At 38.9% G+C, this 20,160-nt stretch overlaps 1 protein-coding gene across 1 annotated transcript in view; it reads right to left on the reverse strand.

The window, feature by feature from the left end:
• The window catches only part of LOC111047681, a 40,974-nt gene extending 21,082 nt beyond the window's left edge, over nucleotides 1-19,892 (reverse strand). Inside the window, exons 1-4 of the mRNA XM_039422985.1 lie at nucleotides 19,721-19,892; nucleotides 18,843-18,968; nucleotides 11,776-11,941; nucleotides 8,901-9,087 (exon numbers count right to left, since the gene is read on the reverse strand). Coding sequence (XP_039278919.1) covers nucleotides 8,901-9,087; nucleotides 11,776-11,941; nucleotides 18,843-18,968; nucleotides 19,721-19,857 — 616 coding nt within the window. The 5' untranslated portion in view covers nucleotides 19,858-19,892. The remainder of the gene's footprint in view (nucleotides 1-8,900; nucleotides 9,088-11,775; nucleotides 11,942-18,842; nucleotides 18,969-19,720) is intronic.
• Between the last annotated feature and the right edge of the window lie 268 nt (nucleotides 19,893-20,160).

Genomic DNA, 20,160 nt, shown 5'->3' on the forward strand with positions numbered 1-20,160 from the left:
TTCACACAAAAAAATTCAAACTTATTTTCTTTCAACAAAATGTGTCTCTGAATCTTTCAATTCAGAATACCTGTCTGGGAACAGGCAATTTCCCAGTGGCGCCCATAACACCTGAACATGGTAGCGACTAGAACCAGAGCCGGAGACAGTGGAGATACGACCACCGAAGATTCGATGCAGTCAACCAGCCAGCACACCAAGTCTACATTCGCCGGCTGGCCTGCACAGACCACCGGTCAAACCGACAGCAGCACGACGCAGCCGCCCGCTTCCACCAGCAAAACCGGGGCAACGCAGCCACCCGCCTTCACCAGCGAGCCCGCTCGACCAACCACCCTGCAACCCAGCACGCTGACCGTCAACCTGCCTGCTCCACCGTCAACCTCTAGTCACGCCACTACCGCAACCAGCAACATGGCCAACTTACCGGCTCCAGCCGTCAGCTACACCGGCAACCTCAGCCAGCTGACCAGCATAGCGACCCTGCTACTGTTCTTCCGCGGCAATTTCCATGAAGACTCTATCACCTTCATGCGACAGTGCACCGAGCTGCTACAGGGTCACCACATTCCCAGCTATACCTGGGTCATGCTTCTAAAAGTACAACTACAAGACGATGCCGCCGCCTGGTGGAGAGACTACGGAGAATTCATCACCACCTGGGAACAGTTCCGTGACCGACTTCAGGCCCGTTTCTCGGGAGCCCATAAAATTGCAGCCGCTCACATGGAATTTTATGGCACCACCCTCAAACCGAACCAGCCAGTGGAGCGATTCATCCGTCAGGAGCTCCAACTACAGCAGCGCTTAGGAACCAACCTGGCTGAAGATGAGGTGATCGCCCTGCTCATCGGTCAGCTGAGTTCTGAGCTTCGCACCCTAGTTCGAGCTGCTCGTCCCATGAACTATGAAGAGCTGATCATGATCTCCAACGACCTGGAAACCGACCTCAACAGTCGAACAAAATATAAGCCGCCTCAACCTACGGCATCCGCAGGGCCACCCCATCGAGAGCTGCCGCCGAGGTTCAACTACAACCAGCTTCCTCAGTGTCATTACTGCCCGGCCAAGCATTTTCATCGCGACTGCCCAGAACTCTCGAAGAAACGGCAGGGAAACGGCGATACTGGAGAGACTCGGACTCCACCCCTCCAGCACGGAAAGTAGGAGTCCACTACACTAACAATGAGGTGCAAGACCCGTGGCGCCAGCCTCGCAGGTCACCACCCCAACTACAAGCGATAACCGTCACCGAACCAGCCAGCCAGTCATTCCTTGGTCACGCCACCGTGGATCCTGCCAGCTTCACCAAGCCTCCTTCCAACATCACCAAAGACCCCTCGCTCTTCTCGGCTGACGGAGACTCTCCACGGTACCTAGCAGCCGCACCTCCACGGGCTATCAAGAATGACCCAGTACCAGTCGTCACCCGGGTCACCGTCTCACAACAGCAACCTGTGCCGGGCACTCTTTTTAATTCAGGCCCTTTCCCAAGTTATAATAGTAAATTTAATACGCAATAGACTAGAGCCATTATTGTAAGTGAGTTAGCGAAATGAATTATTTTCTCTCTCTATTATGAACGGTCATGACTTCGAGTTTCCCATGATAGATATTTAAAAATTGTGGCTCCGAGTCGTCGAGGAATGTAGATTATGGAATTATCTCTAAAACTTAGCCTTCTTGTCGCGACATAAAGTGCGATAAGTTGGAAAACAGCAAGCATTGAAATTATAACAAACTACCGATTTTGCAGTTACTATTTGGTCCAAAGGCTCTAGAAGCCACGCAACGATTGGTCAAATTGATTCCCTTCGCCCAATAGGAGACCTGTTTCTAAATACAGTAGTGAGGGGATTCCCCAGTCGAGAGACCAGATTACGTTTCGGACGACACTTTGCTAGGAGCACTACGAGAGTAAAGATGTAGTCATTATGTTTCCCCCTTTTTGGGCAGGTTTACAAGTTTATATAATTAGTTAATGTAGGAGCTAGTTTTATTTTTATTAAAGTTTAAATTTTCTAGTAGTGCCATGTCCTGAAAGGTTTAATTGTGTTTCTTCATCATGTACGAATAATTGTATCTTCAAATAACTGCTAAGGTACATAAAATAAGGTTAAAATATAATTTAGGGAATTTAATTGATTGAAACTTCCATAAGAATATTGAATTAATTAAGCCTGTTATTTTTCAAGTTAATAATATTGATTGAGAATAATCCTTTTGATTTTATTAGTGATGGAAGATAATTATAAATTTTTTTTCTAAAGAAGTATAGAAAGTTTTCAGTTACGTTACATTTGAGTTATTGTTTCTGGAAATATATTATCGTAGAGTATTGCTGAAAGTCAGGAAGATAGCCTTTAAATTGGAATGAAATTTTTAAGATTATGTTCATATTGAGTTTATGACATTTTATATTTTTCAGACTCTGTTTTCTTATGTCATTAAGGCTTTCAAATGATTCAGTAAATTTTTATGATAGAAATCTTAATAGACGAAGAAGAAAGTTTTTCTTTTCCATGAAATTAATATTAATAAATGTTGGCTAGCGCACAAGTTTCCAACAATACTAGCCGAGCTACTATATGAAAAATTATATTTGATTTCGCAAACCAAACGAAAAATATCATATAAGTTAGCATCATTTCAATCTGAATTATCCTTTTCTAAGAGTATTATATCAATTTATATAAAAGTTAACATCATAATTAATGAGTATTCATTTTCTAAAAGCATATATTAATTTATTACGGGTGTTTTCATAAATGTTGCATTGTATATTAATGACACTCTGGCAAGTAAATTGTTTTAAATCTGTTAAATTTTGAGAATGAAATCAGAACGTCAAGATAAAATCTAAATTGAATAACAGAATAACTCCTGTTTTAGCTTTTGATGAATTGTAGGAAGAGTTAGAAATTAATGCTGTAATACATTTATTTACAGCGGCTCATGTGTGTCCCCAAACCAACTTCTTGTACTACCACCCCTTTGTTCCGCAACTTTATGTAACACCGCTTCAAGACACCCATTCAGAAGACAGGTCTAGGACGTAAGAGGATGTCGCCGTCAAGCCAAATTCAACCGGTAAAAGTTCACCGCCAAAAACAAGGTACTGTACCCCGACGATAAAGCAACATACAGACCAACGAAAGTGCAGTGTAGTGAAACAAAGGTTCATTCAAGAATGTCAATCAAAAGTGGGGATTCAAAATTATTATGGAATGGGTTATATGGGTTACTATCGACGAAACTTGGGTTCAACGGGCTTTTCTTTCTTGAGTAATTTCATGTTGAAATTAACTTGTTATTTGATGACTGATATTGTTTGGTTTTGTGACGTATTGCTATCTAAACGGGGATAGTAATGCGCCCCCGAATCAGATGAAGAATGTCAACAAAGTAACATGAAATTGTTGTTTCTGTTGTTCAATTTTAGTTGCCAATGTTTATTGAAGCTGTTTGTATTTTTTAATTATTTCAAAGTGTAGTGTTAGTTTATAGTAGAAACCTAGTAAATCAGGCATGGCAAGATTAATTGAAGTTTTCTTGACTCTAGCCCATTCACCTGCATGAATTAGGTATAGACTCAGGTATTTTCTAGATGTGTCGGCCTATTTCTAAATTCTAAATTTTATTCAAAATTATTTTTTTTATCATCTTTGAAAAGGTCAGGCACAAACCGCGTCCGGCACACCCTTGCGCGTCAACCACCCAGCCGTCACTCATGACTGCCTCACTCACAAGGGATCGATCGCCTACCCGTCACGCCACCATAGACCTTGCTAGCGTCGCTAAGTCTCCTTCCAATGTCACCGAAGACCCCTTGCTTTTCTGGCTGACAGAGACTCTCCACAGCACCCAGCAGCCGCGCCTCTACTGGCCCGCGAGAGGACAGCATCACCAGCCGACGATGAGCACGTCATCGACCACCAGCCTGGGGAGGAACATGCAACTGTGACCCACACGCACCCACCACCTACCGGGATCGCTGTCATGGATGGAGTCACCAACACTGCCCTCGCCGCAGTCGACGACCAGGTCACCAACGCTGACCCAGCCACATTCAGCCACCAGGTCACCAACACTGCCCCAGCCGCAGTCAGCCACCAGGTCACCAACACTGACCCAGCCGCCGTCAACCAGCCGGTCACCAAAACTGCCCCAGCCGCAGTCAGCCACCAGGTCACCAACACTGCCCTGGCCGCAGTCACCGACAAGGAACGCAACCTGGTAGAAGCCAGTGATTCGTCTTACAACTCTCCAATCGTCGTTGTCCCCAAGAAGGATGGCACATCACGGTTCTGCATCGATTACTGATGGCTGAATTCCATCACCGTTCCAGCTACGGCACCGCAGATGACCCTACAGGACGTCATTCGAAGCCTGGGAACTTCAAAAATATTCAGCTCACTCGACCTATGGATGGGATACTGGCAGGTATCACTCGCACCCCAGTCTCGACCTTACACGGCCTTCACCACTCCCTATGGCGAGAAGCTACAATTTAAGGTCATGCCTTTCGGCCTATGAAATGCACCCAGCTGCTTCCAATCCATGATGAACAAGGTACTGAGTGGATACATCGACAAGCTCTGCTATGCTTATCTCGATGACATCATTGTGTACTCGGATACCTGGGAAGAACACTTACTCCACTTAGCCAAAGTGTTTGAACAGTTAAATCTATACAATCTCTCTGTCTCAGTAGCAAAATGCCAGATCGGCCGCAAGCAACTTGAATACCTTGGTCACATAATCACCTCCGAGGGCAACCAAGCAAAACCGCAGGCTATCCTAGCTGTGACTTCTGCCCAACCACCCACCACCAGAAAGAAACTGTGAGAATTTCTCGGAGTAGTCGGCTGGCTATGAGAATTTTTACCCAACGCCACTGACGTTTGTGCGCCTCTGTCTGAGCTACTTGGCACGAAGACACGATGGAAATGGTTACCAACAGAAGAGACAGCTTTCCACCGCCTACAAGCATTGACCGCCAACATCCAACCACTCTGTCGACCAGATTTCTCCAAGACCTTCATCCTACAGACAGACGCCAGCTAGGTCGGTATAGGGGCTGTCCTATACCAAGAAATCAACAATGACCGTAAGGTGATCTCATATGCCAGTGCCAAGCTGAACCACACGGAACAACAGTATCACAATAACAAACAAGAGTGCCTTGCAGTTGTCTGGGCAATAAAGCTATATCGCCCTTACCTGGAAGGCAGGCCATTCATACTCCGTACCGACAATAAGGTGATTACCTGGTTACAAACTGCAAAGGACAGCCACGCCAAACTCACTCGATGGGCCCTGCTCCTACAAGAATTTGACTTCACCCTAGAACACTGCCCGGGTAAAGAGAATCAGTTCGCCGACGCACTGTCACGCAACCCGACAATGAAAAAGTTGAGGAGACCAGTCAACAACTAGAACGAACCATGACTCCCGACATCCTGCCAGTCACCAGTGAACCCGCTACGCTAGCAAGCATCGCAACTGAAACTGAACTGTTAGAAGAGATTCGGAAAGCACAGGCCACAGACGACCAGATCAACGCGCAGGTGCAATGATGGATGGAGATCGAACCCCGACCGTTGGAGAATCAACCGGGAACTGATCAAGTATTCCTCACCAGTTACCGCCTACACAACCGACTCCGGGAGAAGAAGACACGCGACGGTTGGCGAATAGTCATACCACCCAACTTTCGCACCCGGCTACTGTTCCGCTATCACGACGATGATCTAATGGGACATCCAGGCTACGCCGAAACCTACCGAAACATCGCTACATACTACACTTGGCCCCGTATGAAGGCGCAGATAACCGCGTACGTACAAAATTGCCTGCTGTGTAGCTGCTCAAAAGCGTACAACCAGAATCACGAACCTACGCAATGACCGCGACGGTCTACTAGACCATGGGAAACTGTATGTCTCGATCTGATGGGCCCCTACCCACTCTCCAAGTGAAGAAATCGATTCATATTGGTCATCACTGATCCTTTCTCCAGGTGGATAGAAGCCTACCCGCTGCCTCACGGCGACACCAACACGATTGGCCGCACGATGGATATGCACCTGTTTCCCAGATGGGGATACCCAAAAATCCTACTCTCCGACAATGGCACTCAGTTTACGGGGAAACTATGGAACGAACTCTGCCTCAAATGGGGAGTCTTACACTATACCACGCCAATTTATCACCCCCGAGCCAACCCTACCGAGAGAAGGAACCAGGAACTCAAGAAGGGACTACGGATCCGTCTACAAGAACAACACCAAGAATGGGAGAACCAACTACCATCCATGCTATTCACCCTGCAAAATCGACAGAACACGGCAACAAGATACAGCCCCAGTCAAATCCTGTTTGGCCAAACCCTTCCACGGCCAGGGGAATGGAGCCACTGGCCCGAAAATCAACTCGAACCGCACAAAGACCATATTAACCAGCGTCTACACATGCTAACCGCAATCCAATGCGAAGCCGTGTTGAACCAAGAAAATTATCTCAATAGGAAGGGAGACCCAATAGCCGAGACACAGCCTCATTACCAGATCGGCGACCAGGTGCTCACACGGAATCATCAACTCTCAAACAAGGCTCAGAAATTCCATGCGGGCCTAGCACCCAGATGGAAAAGACCATATACGGTCGCCCACACCAAGGAGCTGTCTACTGGATCACCTGTGACAACGAGACCATCAAGGTGTACGAGACTCAACTACGCCCGGCTCCAACCACCGACCAGCAACATCTCTTGGAATAACAACCCACCTGTTGGGGAAGACCCTTCTGGTCTTATTTCTGTAATTATTGACCACAACCCACCTGTTGGGAGAGACCCTTCTGGTCTCACTTCTGTAAAATTATCGCCCAATGGCACTTTTGTATATTTTGTAAACATTGTATCTTGTTTTTGCAATCAATAAATTCTCGCCGTGGCTACCTCAACCGGGGAGGGAATTGATACCTCCCTCGCATTCGCTACCTTTCAGCCTGCCGCTCTGCTCTGCTCCCCATGCCACGCATCAACCAAATGAGTGGTTGACCCACCTGCCACCAGGGTGCGCCTCAGTTGTCGCCACCCGTTCCTGCGTTTCTATTGGCCGAGCACCGCCGGCCAATAGCAGCGCAGGTGAACTCGGGGACTGGGAATAAAAGGGGGCTACTCAGCTACCCTCGATAGCACTTGCTCACTAGCAGCCTTCCACTGAAGAGCCAGAAGAGACCACCAGCCGAGACCACTACCAGAGACCACTACCAGCCGAGACCACTACCGAGACCAGGAGCAGAGCAGCGAGCAGGCCAATGAGGGAACCACAGCGAGACTAACCGCAACCTGAGGTGTCTTCCTTGTCTACTACCCAGCCGATGCCTAGGAGGAACCGAGCCGGCCGCCGAATCCAGAAGAGGAGGGCCCTACGTCGGCTTCGCCAGGTGGAGGAGAGGCTGAGGCTGTACACCGCCGCGCCAGCTGCGCCCCAAGACTTAGCGCCCCAGCCTAACAACTGACGCGCGGTTCTGGATGCGCGGGTTGGGTGCCGAACCGACATCGGAGTGTGTGCAGCGGAAGCCTACGACCCTGCCTGCCCGGGTTTGACCAAAGGCCCCTTCTAAACGAGGAAGTGGTCGAGGAGGTCCTCCCGGTGGAGATTCGGCACGACCTCTGGCTAGTAGATCACCCGGTCAGCCCTCTCCGTAGCCCGGGTAAACCAGAGTGGAGACTGCGAACCATTGACTTGAGCCCCTGCCGGCCTGCTCTCGCACCAGACGGACCTGCCCGGGACCCTCGCGCGGCGTGGTATCGCGCCAGTCAATGACTACTAAACATCTAGCCTGCCTTGGTCCCTTTTAGGGCCACCAGCAACAATCTTGGTCCCTTTTCAGGGCGACCAGCAACAAACTTGGCCTTTTTCAGGGCCACCAAAAGCCATTTTTTTTCAGACAGTGGTAACAAACCCCTCGCTCGACCCGACTGACTAGCCCAATTGATGAACGAGCCACACCTTCCGCCATATCACAGTAGTTTAGTGATAATGTTTCGGAGATTAAAAACTATAAACAATTAACTCTCAAAAATATCAATATGATAAGATTAAGATTAAAAATATCAATAAGATTAGGTCTAAGCTATGTAATTTAAATTCATTGTGTTTCAATGTTTTATTCAATTGTGAACATCATATATCAATGCAGGTCAACTTGAGGAAAAAACGAAGTGTTCCACTTGACTATAGTTATCTGTAATAACTATGAAGTCAGTAAGCATCCATGTTACAGTATTGTAATTATCTAGGTACTATTGACTGTTCCAAGTTCTTAAAAAATATTCTGGGAATTGAAAAATGTTCAGTAGAAATTATAAAAAAGATTCAAAATTCGAGAAAACATCAAGTAAACGAGCGCGAATTTATAATAATCTCATAAAAACGCTCCGTGTTATAGAATTCAAATAGATGGAATCTCAATGGCGGTGGGGGCGGCGGGAAAAATAGTTCCGATGGCCAAACTGTCTTGAGATAATCGTTTGTTGGCTACGAATAAATTAATATAAAGAACTACCAAAATATTTTATCTCAATTACGAAAATCCATTCTCATCCCCACTATCATGAGGAAGTAATAGGTATATTTATATTTTCTTGTGGAGTAGATTATAATTATATGAGTTGGAGTTGATGATTATTAACAAGGATCAACAATTAATATGATATTATGAGATACCGGTTTATCGGAATAACTTCATCTGTAGTAGACTATACATGAAAGTGTTGACAGAAAATCGGAGACTGCAGTCCTATCATCTCCATTGACTCAATAACGTATAATAACGTGAATCTCAGTATAGATCATAGTCGGGAATCATTCTCGATGAAAATTACTCACCAAATTTGAGATTATAAAACCTTCCCCCATCTTTGTAGATGAACTTGATTTCTTTAATTTTGGCGCTGTTTTTATTGGATCCCAAATAGTCGACAGTAGCCACTTCAATGTAAGGATAGTATTTGATTTCAAAAATATCTCTTACACTTATCAACTGGTTAACCACTTTGTAGAATTCGGGTTGGTTCTGGGAAAAATCAATCAAGTTTACAAAAAAATCATTCATATATCCTCTTGAATAAGGGCCGAACCACATGAAGCATTTATTCGGGCATTTTTGCACTGGAGGCTGACGGTTCGGCAGGGCAGGAAGTTCTCCGATTGACTGATTACCGAACGCCAACCCAATCAGCTGATAATCAGCCAATCGGAGAGCTTCCTTCCCCTGCCGGATCGTTCGCAGTCAGTGCAAAAACGCCCGAATTAATGCTTCATATGGCTTCGCCCTAAAAGACAACTCAATTTTGGCCTGATAAAAATGAGCAATAAACCTGATAGATTACGAAAAAAGTGTAATAAAGGTATGATTATTCACAATTCTTTCAAATAAGCCAATTCTTTCCTGTATTATACTATAGATTATTAACATATTGTATTCTTCTACTTTACTCTGTTTTTTGAAGCCAAATCAAATACTTTCCTGACATGGCATTAGTATCTTAATATTCAGAATAGAACATTGTCTAAAATATGTTTTCTAATAACTCTCAATATATAAGAGTGTGATGTATCAGGAGTTGTCTATTATAGTAAGGGATCATTTATTGAGTATACTATATGCAATCTCCCTTTTTATTCGGATTAGTTGTAGGCTATGTTCAAATTGAGAAGTTTGTTTTGAAATTCATAGAATTCCATGTTAACATTTCAAGTGAACTCTCAATAATATTATTATTCTGTAATCGATATGAGTTGTTTAAAACTTGCTTGAATTCTAAAGCTGATTAATGCAGTTGAAGATTGATATAATGTATAAAACAATAATTTAACTTGTGAGAGGTAGAATTGTCTACATTTCAAGTCAGATTGAAAGCTTTAAATTTGAAAGAATTCTCTATTTAAGGGCCGATTTCCGAGCTCGGGATTTAGCCAAGTTCACTTTTGATATGGTTTACTGTACATTTCAATATAAAAGTTTTCAAATTATAAAAACACTAACACAATATTGTTGTATAAGCTGTAAGGAATGAATATATAAAAATACGTATGTAAGAATGAGTATGTAAATACGTCATTGGCGGTTTTGGAGCCTCTGTCGGTCGCCCAGAGGTTGATAATTAAAACCATATTACAAAAAAAAACAGCTTTTTCCCAACAATCTACTATTCAATATATTTCCAGTAATGAATGTTAGGCAGATTTTCATAAAAACTTTAGTAATAATTTACATTTTCAATAATAAGGACACTTTTTTCAGAGAGATTCAACACAGTCACCTAACCAGAAACCAAACAATGTCACGTTTATATAATCTTACTATTAGTATCAGTTTGCAAAGGTACAATTCATTCTACATTTCCCAATGGCTGTATAGAAACCTTCCTAGTTGAGGCTGGGGCGGGCCGAGTCACTGTAGTGTTAAAGCGCAGAGTCTCTGAATGGTTAATGCATGTTGGATGGCAGGATGCAGAGAATTTAATCAAATCACCTTATGTTTGAAATTCAAATTTTAATTTGTTTTTTTTTACCAAATACATTTTGCAAGAAGCGATTTGACTGTTCTGGTGTGATGGAAATTATAATTATTAATAAATTATAAAAATTGGTATTATTAAAGCCGATTACGTAACTTTCTTCCAATTGATCTATATTTTCTTCCTCTTTAAATTAAAATTGATTTCTTATATAATTAATACTAAAAATATATTTAATATAATCTATTTTTATTTAATTTACCGTATGTATCTTATACTTATAGCCCAATATGTTTTATTGTAACACAGCTAATCTTAAGAACTGCTCCCACACACGGACGTAATAGTCTATGTGGGTTCTAATATCATTTTATAATTATTGTAATTGTGTTGTTAAAATTGTATGATACGTGAATAAATAAATAAATTGAATTGAATTGAAAGCGTTCAAAAACCTGTTTGAAGAATTTTATTTACTTATACAGTTGAACTCCAATTAACAAAAGTAATTGGGACCGGAGACCGGATACCATTCGGTTAATTAAATATGTTGTTAGTTGGAGTTTCCTTGAACAAACGAGAAATTCATTTAAAAGTATTACTGGTATTTATTATTTGCCGTAGTACCTATTATTTATTATTATTATAGCCGAATAAATACCATTCACTGTATTTATCTAACTTTGCTAAAGGAGGGTTATTGCTCTCTTTGAACATATATCTGAAATTTCTGGAGATCAGAAAAAATTTCTTGTAGCCCATAAATTTATATAATTCTATAGCATAGTTATTCCTAAAAGCGATTCAAGTAAACGGAGTTCGGATAATTGAAGTTGAACTGTACTGTACTTTGAATTTCAAGATTACGTCCTAAGGACTTTAGGGCGTCCTATAAGATATTAAGATCTTACATCCTATAAAATATAGGACAATGAATCGGAATTCCAATGGTTAGCATTCAAAGTACAAGACCTTCATGTCCCAGGCCTACAGGTAATCATGAATTGCCGGTAACTGATTCACGGGAAAAATTGTAATGACATTGATAGAAAATTTATGAATTTTCTGAAAATTTATGAACTTGTGAATCGATAAAGTGAAAATGAACCAAGGATGCTTCGGGGTTCAAAAAGTAAGTGATTTCGACTCTAAAGATTATCTTGATCAATTTCATTAAAACGTGAGTGAGAAAATATTGACAAATAGAAAGTTATTTTTGGCAGGAAAAAATTAAATCTTACCGCATTGGTTGGATCTCTACACAGCCAAAATTCTCTGAAGAAATGAGAAAAATAATCTGAAACATGTTCTGATGACCTTTCTTCACTTGGATTTATTCTATAGCTTCTAGGACGTTCCAGAAGTTCGGGTCCTGTGTACCACTCAGGTAAATCAGTAAGAATACATCTGTAGAAAAAATTAATGATTCTTTTTACTTTATTAGTTGAACTGAAGTGAAAAGTAATTACATTTGAAATTGAACGAATCAATATGCCTACTTTTGAATATTATTGTGCTTATGAGATGAAGCTGTAAACACAAAATACTGACAAGCAGAGATGCGATTGCATCATAATGTATTAATGCATTAATGATACGTGTCACGTGTCGTATTTGAAATGCTTACTATTCAGTTAGTTGATGACATAGCGGTCTGCTAGTGCTCAAGTAGTCACATTCGAGAGTCGTGGTTTTGAAATGTTCTTGCACAGTTCAGTCGCCATCATGCGATGGAACAACGAGGAGCTTGCGCTCCTTTTAGAATCTTTTTAAATTTGGCCCTCTTAGCCCGAGTTCCGAACCGGAAACCAATATTGTTTCGTGGGTTAGTACATTTAGAAAAGTAGGTAGTAAAAAGAAAAACTTGAAGATCTGAAGATCCACGGCCCATTAGATCATGTGATAACATCGAGACAGTGAGAGCTTCAATTTTGCAATCTCCAAGGCATTCAGCACGCAAACATGCGTCAGCCCTTGGACTTTCTGATCGTTCTGTGAGGAGGATTCTACACGAAGACCTTTATTTCCATCCATAGCCTACAAGATGGATATAATTTACAAAATGGCTGTTTCGAAGGAATATTTCCCAGAATGCCTTAGAGGCGATTGCAATGGTCGGCTCGATCTCCTGATTTGCCCCCCTGTAATTTTTTTCTGTGGGTTTTTTTGGAATTCCATGTCTATATGAAGACATGTCTTCGAAGACTCTCCAAAATTTGGAGAACAACAGGTAGAAATTGCCAGAATTACACCTGCAATGCTTAAAAGGGTGCTATAAAATACTATAAATAGGAACTAGAAGTGTATCCAGAGTGGGGAATGTCACCTCCATTATAAAACTCTTCAAAACAAAATGAAAAAAAAACTAAAAATACAAACTTACATTTTGAAAATAGAATAGAACTTTTCTGACTCTTACACAATGCGTTTTATAAAATTCAGTAAAAATAAATAAGTTATAATGCCACACTCTGTACTCTATCAATGAAAATTGAAGTTATTTGTGTACTGTTTCAACAATAGTAAAAAAGTTATAATAAAACTATAAAGTAGTACAATACAGAAATGGAATGAAATTATAAGTAAACTAGCAGAAACCCGTGCTCCGCAAGGATCTATTTTAAAACTTGACAAACTGAAAACTTGACGTAATGAAATTTTGAAGAATTGAAATAGGCCTATAACCATCCTTGGTTGATTGGGAATTACATGCAAAATTGCAAGTTAGTTTCAGTCCAGTAGCTTTAGACGTGATGATGCGTCAAACTTAATTTTCCTATCCCGTACGTGTATATAAGCCAGCTATTTACTTCATTATAGATATAGTTAACGACTGCAAGAGATAGGACTGTAGAACAGAATAGTGGTGAAACTATGATAGCGCCAGAAGTGTCTCAAACACAATAGTTAGTTACTACATGAAATAATTTTTGAAAATGATTCTTAATAAATGTTGAAACATCAGAACTGAAAGTTGTCAACCTCCATTTAGAGAGATTCTAACTCCATTTAGAGAGACTTTTGTTTGAGCCGAGTGTTAATCTATATACATAAAAATGAATGTCTGTTTGTATGTTTGTTTGTTCCCTATAGACTTGAAAACTACTTGACATAACGGCATGAAACTTTGGGAATATTGGGGATGGTTTCTGAAGAGAAATTTCAATAGGGGGGATTATAATAATTAGTTATTAATCCATTTCACAGACCTATGTTTTCGAAATTGTCGACAGAGCGGCTACTGAAGAACGGAAAGATGATCATGATTCAAGATCATATTGTGATAATATGATTGAGTATCTGAAGCTACCAGCTGTATAATAAACACGTCACCCTGTGATAAATTGTTTACTGGGATTGAAACGGTAGTTTGGAGTTGAAGTTAGTGTAGTTGATTGGTTACCAGCTGTAGATAATCGTACCTTAGAAGACCTATACAAATTATTATCACTCCCCTATCATTGAAAAACTGGAAAATGTTTGAAAAAATATTCAACTCATGAAAGAGAGTTGTTCATATTGCATCCATTAATTAGGTACTGAAGAATGAAAGAATAATTTAAAAATTTTTGAATTTAGCTTAGCTTATATTCATCCTAAAATGGAAGATGGAAAGAATATGGAATTCTGTGTGATTCATTGTACATCACATAATTCCTGGACTATCTATTGACAATCAACAACCATGAAAACATTGAATTCATTTCTAAAACACTGATTTAACCTATCTATTTTTTTTTTAATTCAACACTTTACTGATAGATATTACTACCAATTGATTGAGTAGAATATGTTTTCGGAATAATGAATGCTTCATGACTAAGCACATAGGAGGTCCGTATTGAGATGTAAATAAAAATATTGTCAGATGAATTTCATGATTCACCAAATAAAGTCAAGTGTGACATGAGATACATTGACTTTTTGGCGGTATAAAGTTCGCCAGGTAGGCTAGTTGTAAATGAAGCTCTATTATTAATAGTCAACGCTGAAAAAAGACAGGCTCAATCACCAAGAATACTATAAATTCTATGAGGGTCCAGTATGCCATTAATTTTGAGTAATTCAATCACTTCCACTATGGACTCTGGATACATTATGGACAATCAATGAATCAATACGTTCTAGTAATTCAATTCAATTCAAAAATACGTATGAAATTTATTAGCTACAGAATAAAAAACTTTTGATTGCAATGACCCCAACTACTACAATCTACAATATGAATAACCATTTGGATCAAATATAAGGAATTACTCACATCTCTCATCAACTCGTACTTTTTATTCACAAAAAATATATAAGTTATATTGAATGAACTCACGGCTAAGGTTTGCCTTTTTCTGGCCTTGCTACAAATAAATGTAGGTATATGTTCGACATTTTTTTTTGTAATCTTGTTGTCTATTAAGAAAGTTTTCAATGTGATTTTTGATGGCAATAGAATTAGAATTTGAAAAAAATTATTATCAACAAACTCCTAACCAAAGAAAATCTCTGTGCTCTGTTCTAATAGGAATGTATGAGACTCCATATACAGCTGATAGAAGGCGTAAACCGAACTAGCTAAGAATACAAGCTGAGAATAAGAAACACACACGTGGCAATAATAAGCTCACGCTCTCGATTCACGAAAAATTAATTCCATCAGCTGATTGATACAATTATTTTAAGCTTTCCAATAATTACAACATATGTTAGAATATCATGTGTCAATTATCTCAGTTTCATATGGCGTTCACCTTACCATGTTCATAACCTTACTTAATAGGATCCTTTTTCATCCTTTGAAATCCTTAGAGGCAAAATATCTTAAAATCCGTTCTTAGTGCGCGTCTAGCATGTTTGAAGAATATTTTTGCAAAGTTTCAAGTCTATAGGGCAATCAGTTTTAGCTGTAGTGTGATTTTACATGAAAAATTTCGGAAAAAGCCCTCTTCTGAACCCCCCTGTGCTCCTGATCGGGATTTTTCTACATAGATCTAATTATTTTTTGTAGCTGAACAAAAAAGTTCCTCATGACTTTGCTGTGGAATGAGCGGTTAGAAAGTTACAAAATTTTGGGGGGACCCCAGCTCCCTCAGGGGGGCAAATTTCTGAAATTCCTTTTTTATAGTGGATGATTTGAGGCTACTATAAACAATTGTGCAAAATTTCAAGTTTTTAGGCTCAGTAGTTTGGGCTGTGGTGTGATTTCAGTCTGTCGGGGCTTAGCCTTTTATAGATATAGAGAAGAAGAAGAGAAGAGATTATTATTTAAGAGGGATATGAGACATAAGCTAAAATTATGAAAAGTTTCACTATTTCACAATATTTCACATTCCTAATGTTTCATTTCAAAAAGGATCAATTGCCGAACCAAACCAAAACCAAATTTCCTTTTTTGCAGCAAAGAGACACTGCTACCAGGGCAGCAGAAACATGCAATCAGTGACGGCTCCAGGGAGGGGGGGTAGATCAATTAGGTAGATCAAAAAGCTAGATCAATTGCTGAACCAAACCAAATTTTCTTATTTGCAACATAAAACACTTGAACTTGAGGAGATGGAAAATATCAAATAACCCCCTCACTGAGAGCTAAGAAAATTTTATATTTTAAACAAGGCTCTCTCTAACAAAATGAATTTATGTTTTTGAAAAAAAATGTGATTATCCAATTACAAACTGTTGGCAACTGTTGATTCTATTAAATCATTCACTATGAAGAGATAGCAAACTTCGTGTGTCTCCAGCCTTATTGTCCTGTCACCAGCTGGCTTGGATCTTTGAATAGTAGACTTGAGATGTGCGGGAACACTAGCGTCAGGTGATAAATTTTCATAACGGCAAGGAAAGTTGTGTGAGTGCACCACACCAGATTTTTAATTCTAATACCGGATTCTATCCTTTATAGCCAACTCAAGTGTTTGAAACAATTCAGCAATCAATGATAAAATAACAGAAGATTTGATAAATATTTCCAGATAGTCTAGAACTTGTTACTCTATACCAATTATTTGTTATTCTTTTGTTTTTTCCACCTTGTGATTAATTGAGGAAGATCAAGAAATCATAAGTTCATGATTAGCCCAATTTTCCAGTTTACTGCAATTCTCGTCTAATGTAACTGGCGGACGGATAAAATTATTCCTGTCCCATCCATTGAATTTCGAAGAGAGAAAGAGATCTGATAAATTTCTCTCTCCATAAGTTTTAAACTTTCTAGAGTAATGAGTTATGATTTTTCACAAAAGTGTTAAAATTTTTGGAAACCCTGAAATTTAAGATTGTAAGTAGGCCTAATCCAGTTAAATCTTTCAGTTAAATGTTTCAAGTAGGCCTACGGTAATTCAAAAAATCACTTTGGAAACAATTGCATTCTCCTCTAGGCTTAGACCTCTTAGCTTTTTAGTTTAGCTTTTTCCACTTTCTCTAAAATTTGACTGCTATTCTTGTAGGCCTACCTTTGTTGTCTACGAAACATGTCTATAGACCAATCCTCGTCTATGGTTGCGATATTATTTACGTTCATTGGTGTTGATCAAAAGAAATATTTAATCACAACATGTTTCAGACATTGATGCCATTTTCAAGTGATCACTAAATATTTCAAAAAAGGTACTAAGATTTTTATTTTTCTTTCTATTTCTATAAAAGTAGCCCTATACAGAAAAGAGATAGATACTGTAGAGAGTTTCCCACCCATTAATTACAAAATTCTTATTCCAAAACTCCATTTTTTTCCAATAATGGAGCAACAATATACACGTATTGAAAATTTTGCGATTATGTTCAAAAAGACATTCAAATAATTCTCATTTTTTGATAAGATAATATACTGTAGTTGGAAAAATCAAAATGGGGAGAGGTTGTGGAAAAATGTATCCTCTCAGATTCCCACAAACATGGATAAAATCACCATATTTGAAGTTATACCCAATTGAAACATTGATTTTTTTATTTCTCATAATAATTCAACACAATCAACAGCCTCTGAATAAAGATTTTAACAAGATGAAGATATAAATTTGAATTTGAAACTTGAACAATTTAACTTGATCTTAGAAGCTTGGTTGTTGCATCTCGTTCATCTTCAACTTTTCTCAATTCTAAATTCAACAGTTTTAATCAGATTAGTTTTGATGAGACAGATTAGTTTAAATGGGTAAAACCTATCTGGATGGGGGCATGGAACGGTCAAGAGAGAACAATACCCCTCCTTCAAGGCCGGTGGAATGAGAAACATAACTGTCACCCATGTCAATGTTCAACCAATATTGAACAATAGATCTCTTTATACCCCCATTCAGATAAGTATATATTCAAAGCATATTTTCAAAATTTACTTCTAAACCCACACTGATCAGCAACTTTAACTCCACATATGTATCGTTAGAAAAATATCAAGTAGCACTAAGAAATTAGTAACTGTTTCATAAATATTCAAATGTCTAATAGACTTGTAAGTTCATCATTAATGGAGTATTTTCAAGTTTGAGATTTACCATCATAATTTTCATAAATGTAAAAAATAGCATTACACATTGATATACACCCTTATCACTCACGTAATAAATTGTAAACGCACTTGTGCTGGGCCAAGTGATGCTCAAGTCCTATTACTCTGGGCCCCGAAAAACATGAATTGTTTGACATAAAACTGCCCAATCAATCCATGGAATCAGCGGCCCAAAGAGCCTTGTCCTGATGTTTTTTATTCGATGACTATATTATATACCAATACCATACTATAAACCCTCTACGATTCTACCTATACTACTATACATAGTATAGATATCCTGTTAATAGTAATAGAAAAGTAAAGCTATATACTATCATTGTTCCTTGTTAATATTAGAAATGGCTCTAAATTGTGTTCCATAATGATGATGAAATTCAACCATTTTTCTAAATGAGCTCTATTTTTACAAATTTAATTAAATTCTAAATGCTAAGTGTCGAATAACGTTACTTGTATCGGACAAAGCGTTCATAAAAACGGTAGTGGGGGGATTGTTGGAGGTTAATTAACTAGAAGAGTTTCCATCAAATTTTCCCAGATATGCAAGAAACCGTCCTGGATCCGCCCCGGCATGCAATGATTGCATCAGTGTTGAGTGAAACCTGAAAATCGACAGAATCGGCTACCATGGCAGCAGAAACTGATGATAATCTGCCAGCATTGATTGAATGGATGGATGATGCGCTACATCACAATTGATGCTGATAGCTCCAAGTGAATCTCATTACAATAGACAATAGTTTAGTTTAGATTATTAATATTGTATAATAAATGCCGTATTAATAAACTTGAATATAGGTTTGTTACTTGTAAATTGGTTCTGAAGTTTTCAATTCACGCTCATAGTTGGATCCAATAATCAAACTAACGCCTTCATAGCTTATCTGTTTTGAAAGAATCGTCTCTGGTCCTGTATAGAGTTCTACATTCAACCTAGAAATGAATATATGAACAATTATAACATGAATACTGAATAGATTACAATTATTACAGTAGCCTAAATATTGGATAATTCGTAAAATATGGTGATAGCCTACCTCAGTACAGCACGATTGTAATTATATTTCAATTCAACAGCTACCCCATCTACTATAGACTTCCACAAGCTTCGCCACGTCAACAAATAAAGAAGTCATTCTATTCTATTCTATAGAATTGCTGGCAATTCGCAACGTGAATCTCGCCAGTCTTTCAAGTTTCTGGATGAATCCTCAAGTTCGTAATTTACAATACAAAGATACAATTTCTCCCCTGTTGTTTATTACTCACATTTCGTTCTTCCCTTACCCTCCTTGGTTTTTAGTTTCTTTTCAAGTTTACTAAGTTTCTTTTCATATTTAGTAATTTTCTATCTGTTTTATTTTTCCTTCCACTAAACTAAATATTCTATATTTTATCCTTAAATTTTAAAATATCTAGATTTTTTAAACACTCGGCCTCTGCGCACAGGTTTTTAACCTTGCGGGGACCTTCGTTATTTTATTGTATTATTAAATTTTATTCTAATGTAATTCTAATTTCTACGTTTTTTATCTTTGTTATAATAATAATAATATTAATTATTATTATTATTATTATCAAGGCTAAATAAACGATTTGATTTGAAAGAGAAATTATGTTAAGTTTTGAAGTTTTTCTTTAACAAAAATATGGAAAACGAAAAAATGAAATAAAACTTTACTCACTGTGCTCTTGATGATTCGGAAAGACTTGATGACCTCCTGCTTTTAGAACAAAAACACAAATTGGAAACTGTGATCACAATTACAAAAAGCCTAATAATATTATTACACCCCATGTTATTAGAAAATGCGCGAACCATTATCAAAGATAAGTTGCCTAGCTGGCATAGTGCCAAAAACTGATCAATATTGTACAAGTGTCGTGGCAATTCGACAGCAAATTCTAATAATAGCATCATTATTATTCAAATACATGATCTACCTCTAGGCTCTAGCTGTCAGCATTCCTCTTAACTAACGCCAATGCTTCCTTTCAACTAATGCTGTCAGTTTCAAGTGAATATCACTACGCTTCCAATACGTGAGTCTATTTTGAAGATAGCATCGATAACATTTTCTTATAGCAATATCATTCAATTCAGAGCAAATAATAGGTAATAGCA

This window comes from Nilaparvata lugens, chromosome 3 (assembly GCF_014356525.2).
Source record: "Nilaparvata lugens isolate BPH chromosome 3, ASM1435652v1, whole genome shotgun sequence".
Lineage (NCBI taxonomy): Eukaryota > Metazoa > Arthropoda > Insecta > Hemiptera > Delphacidae > Nilaparvata > Nilaparvata lugens.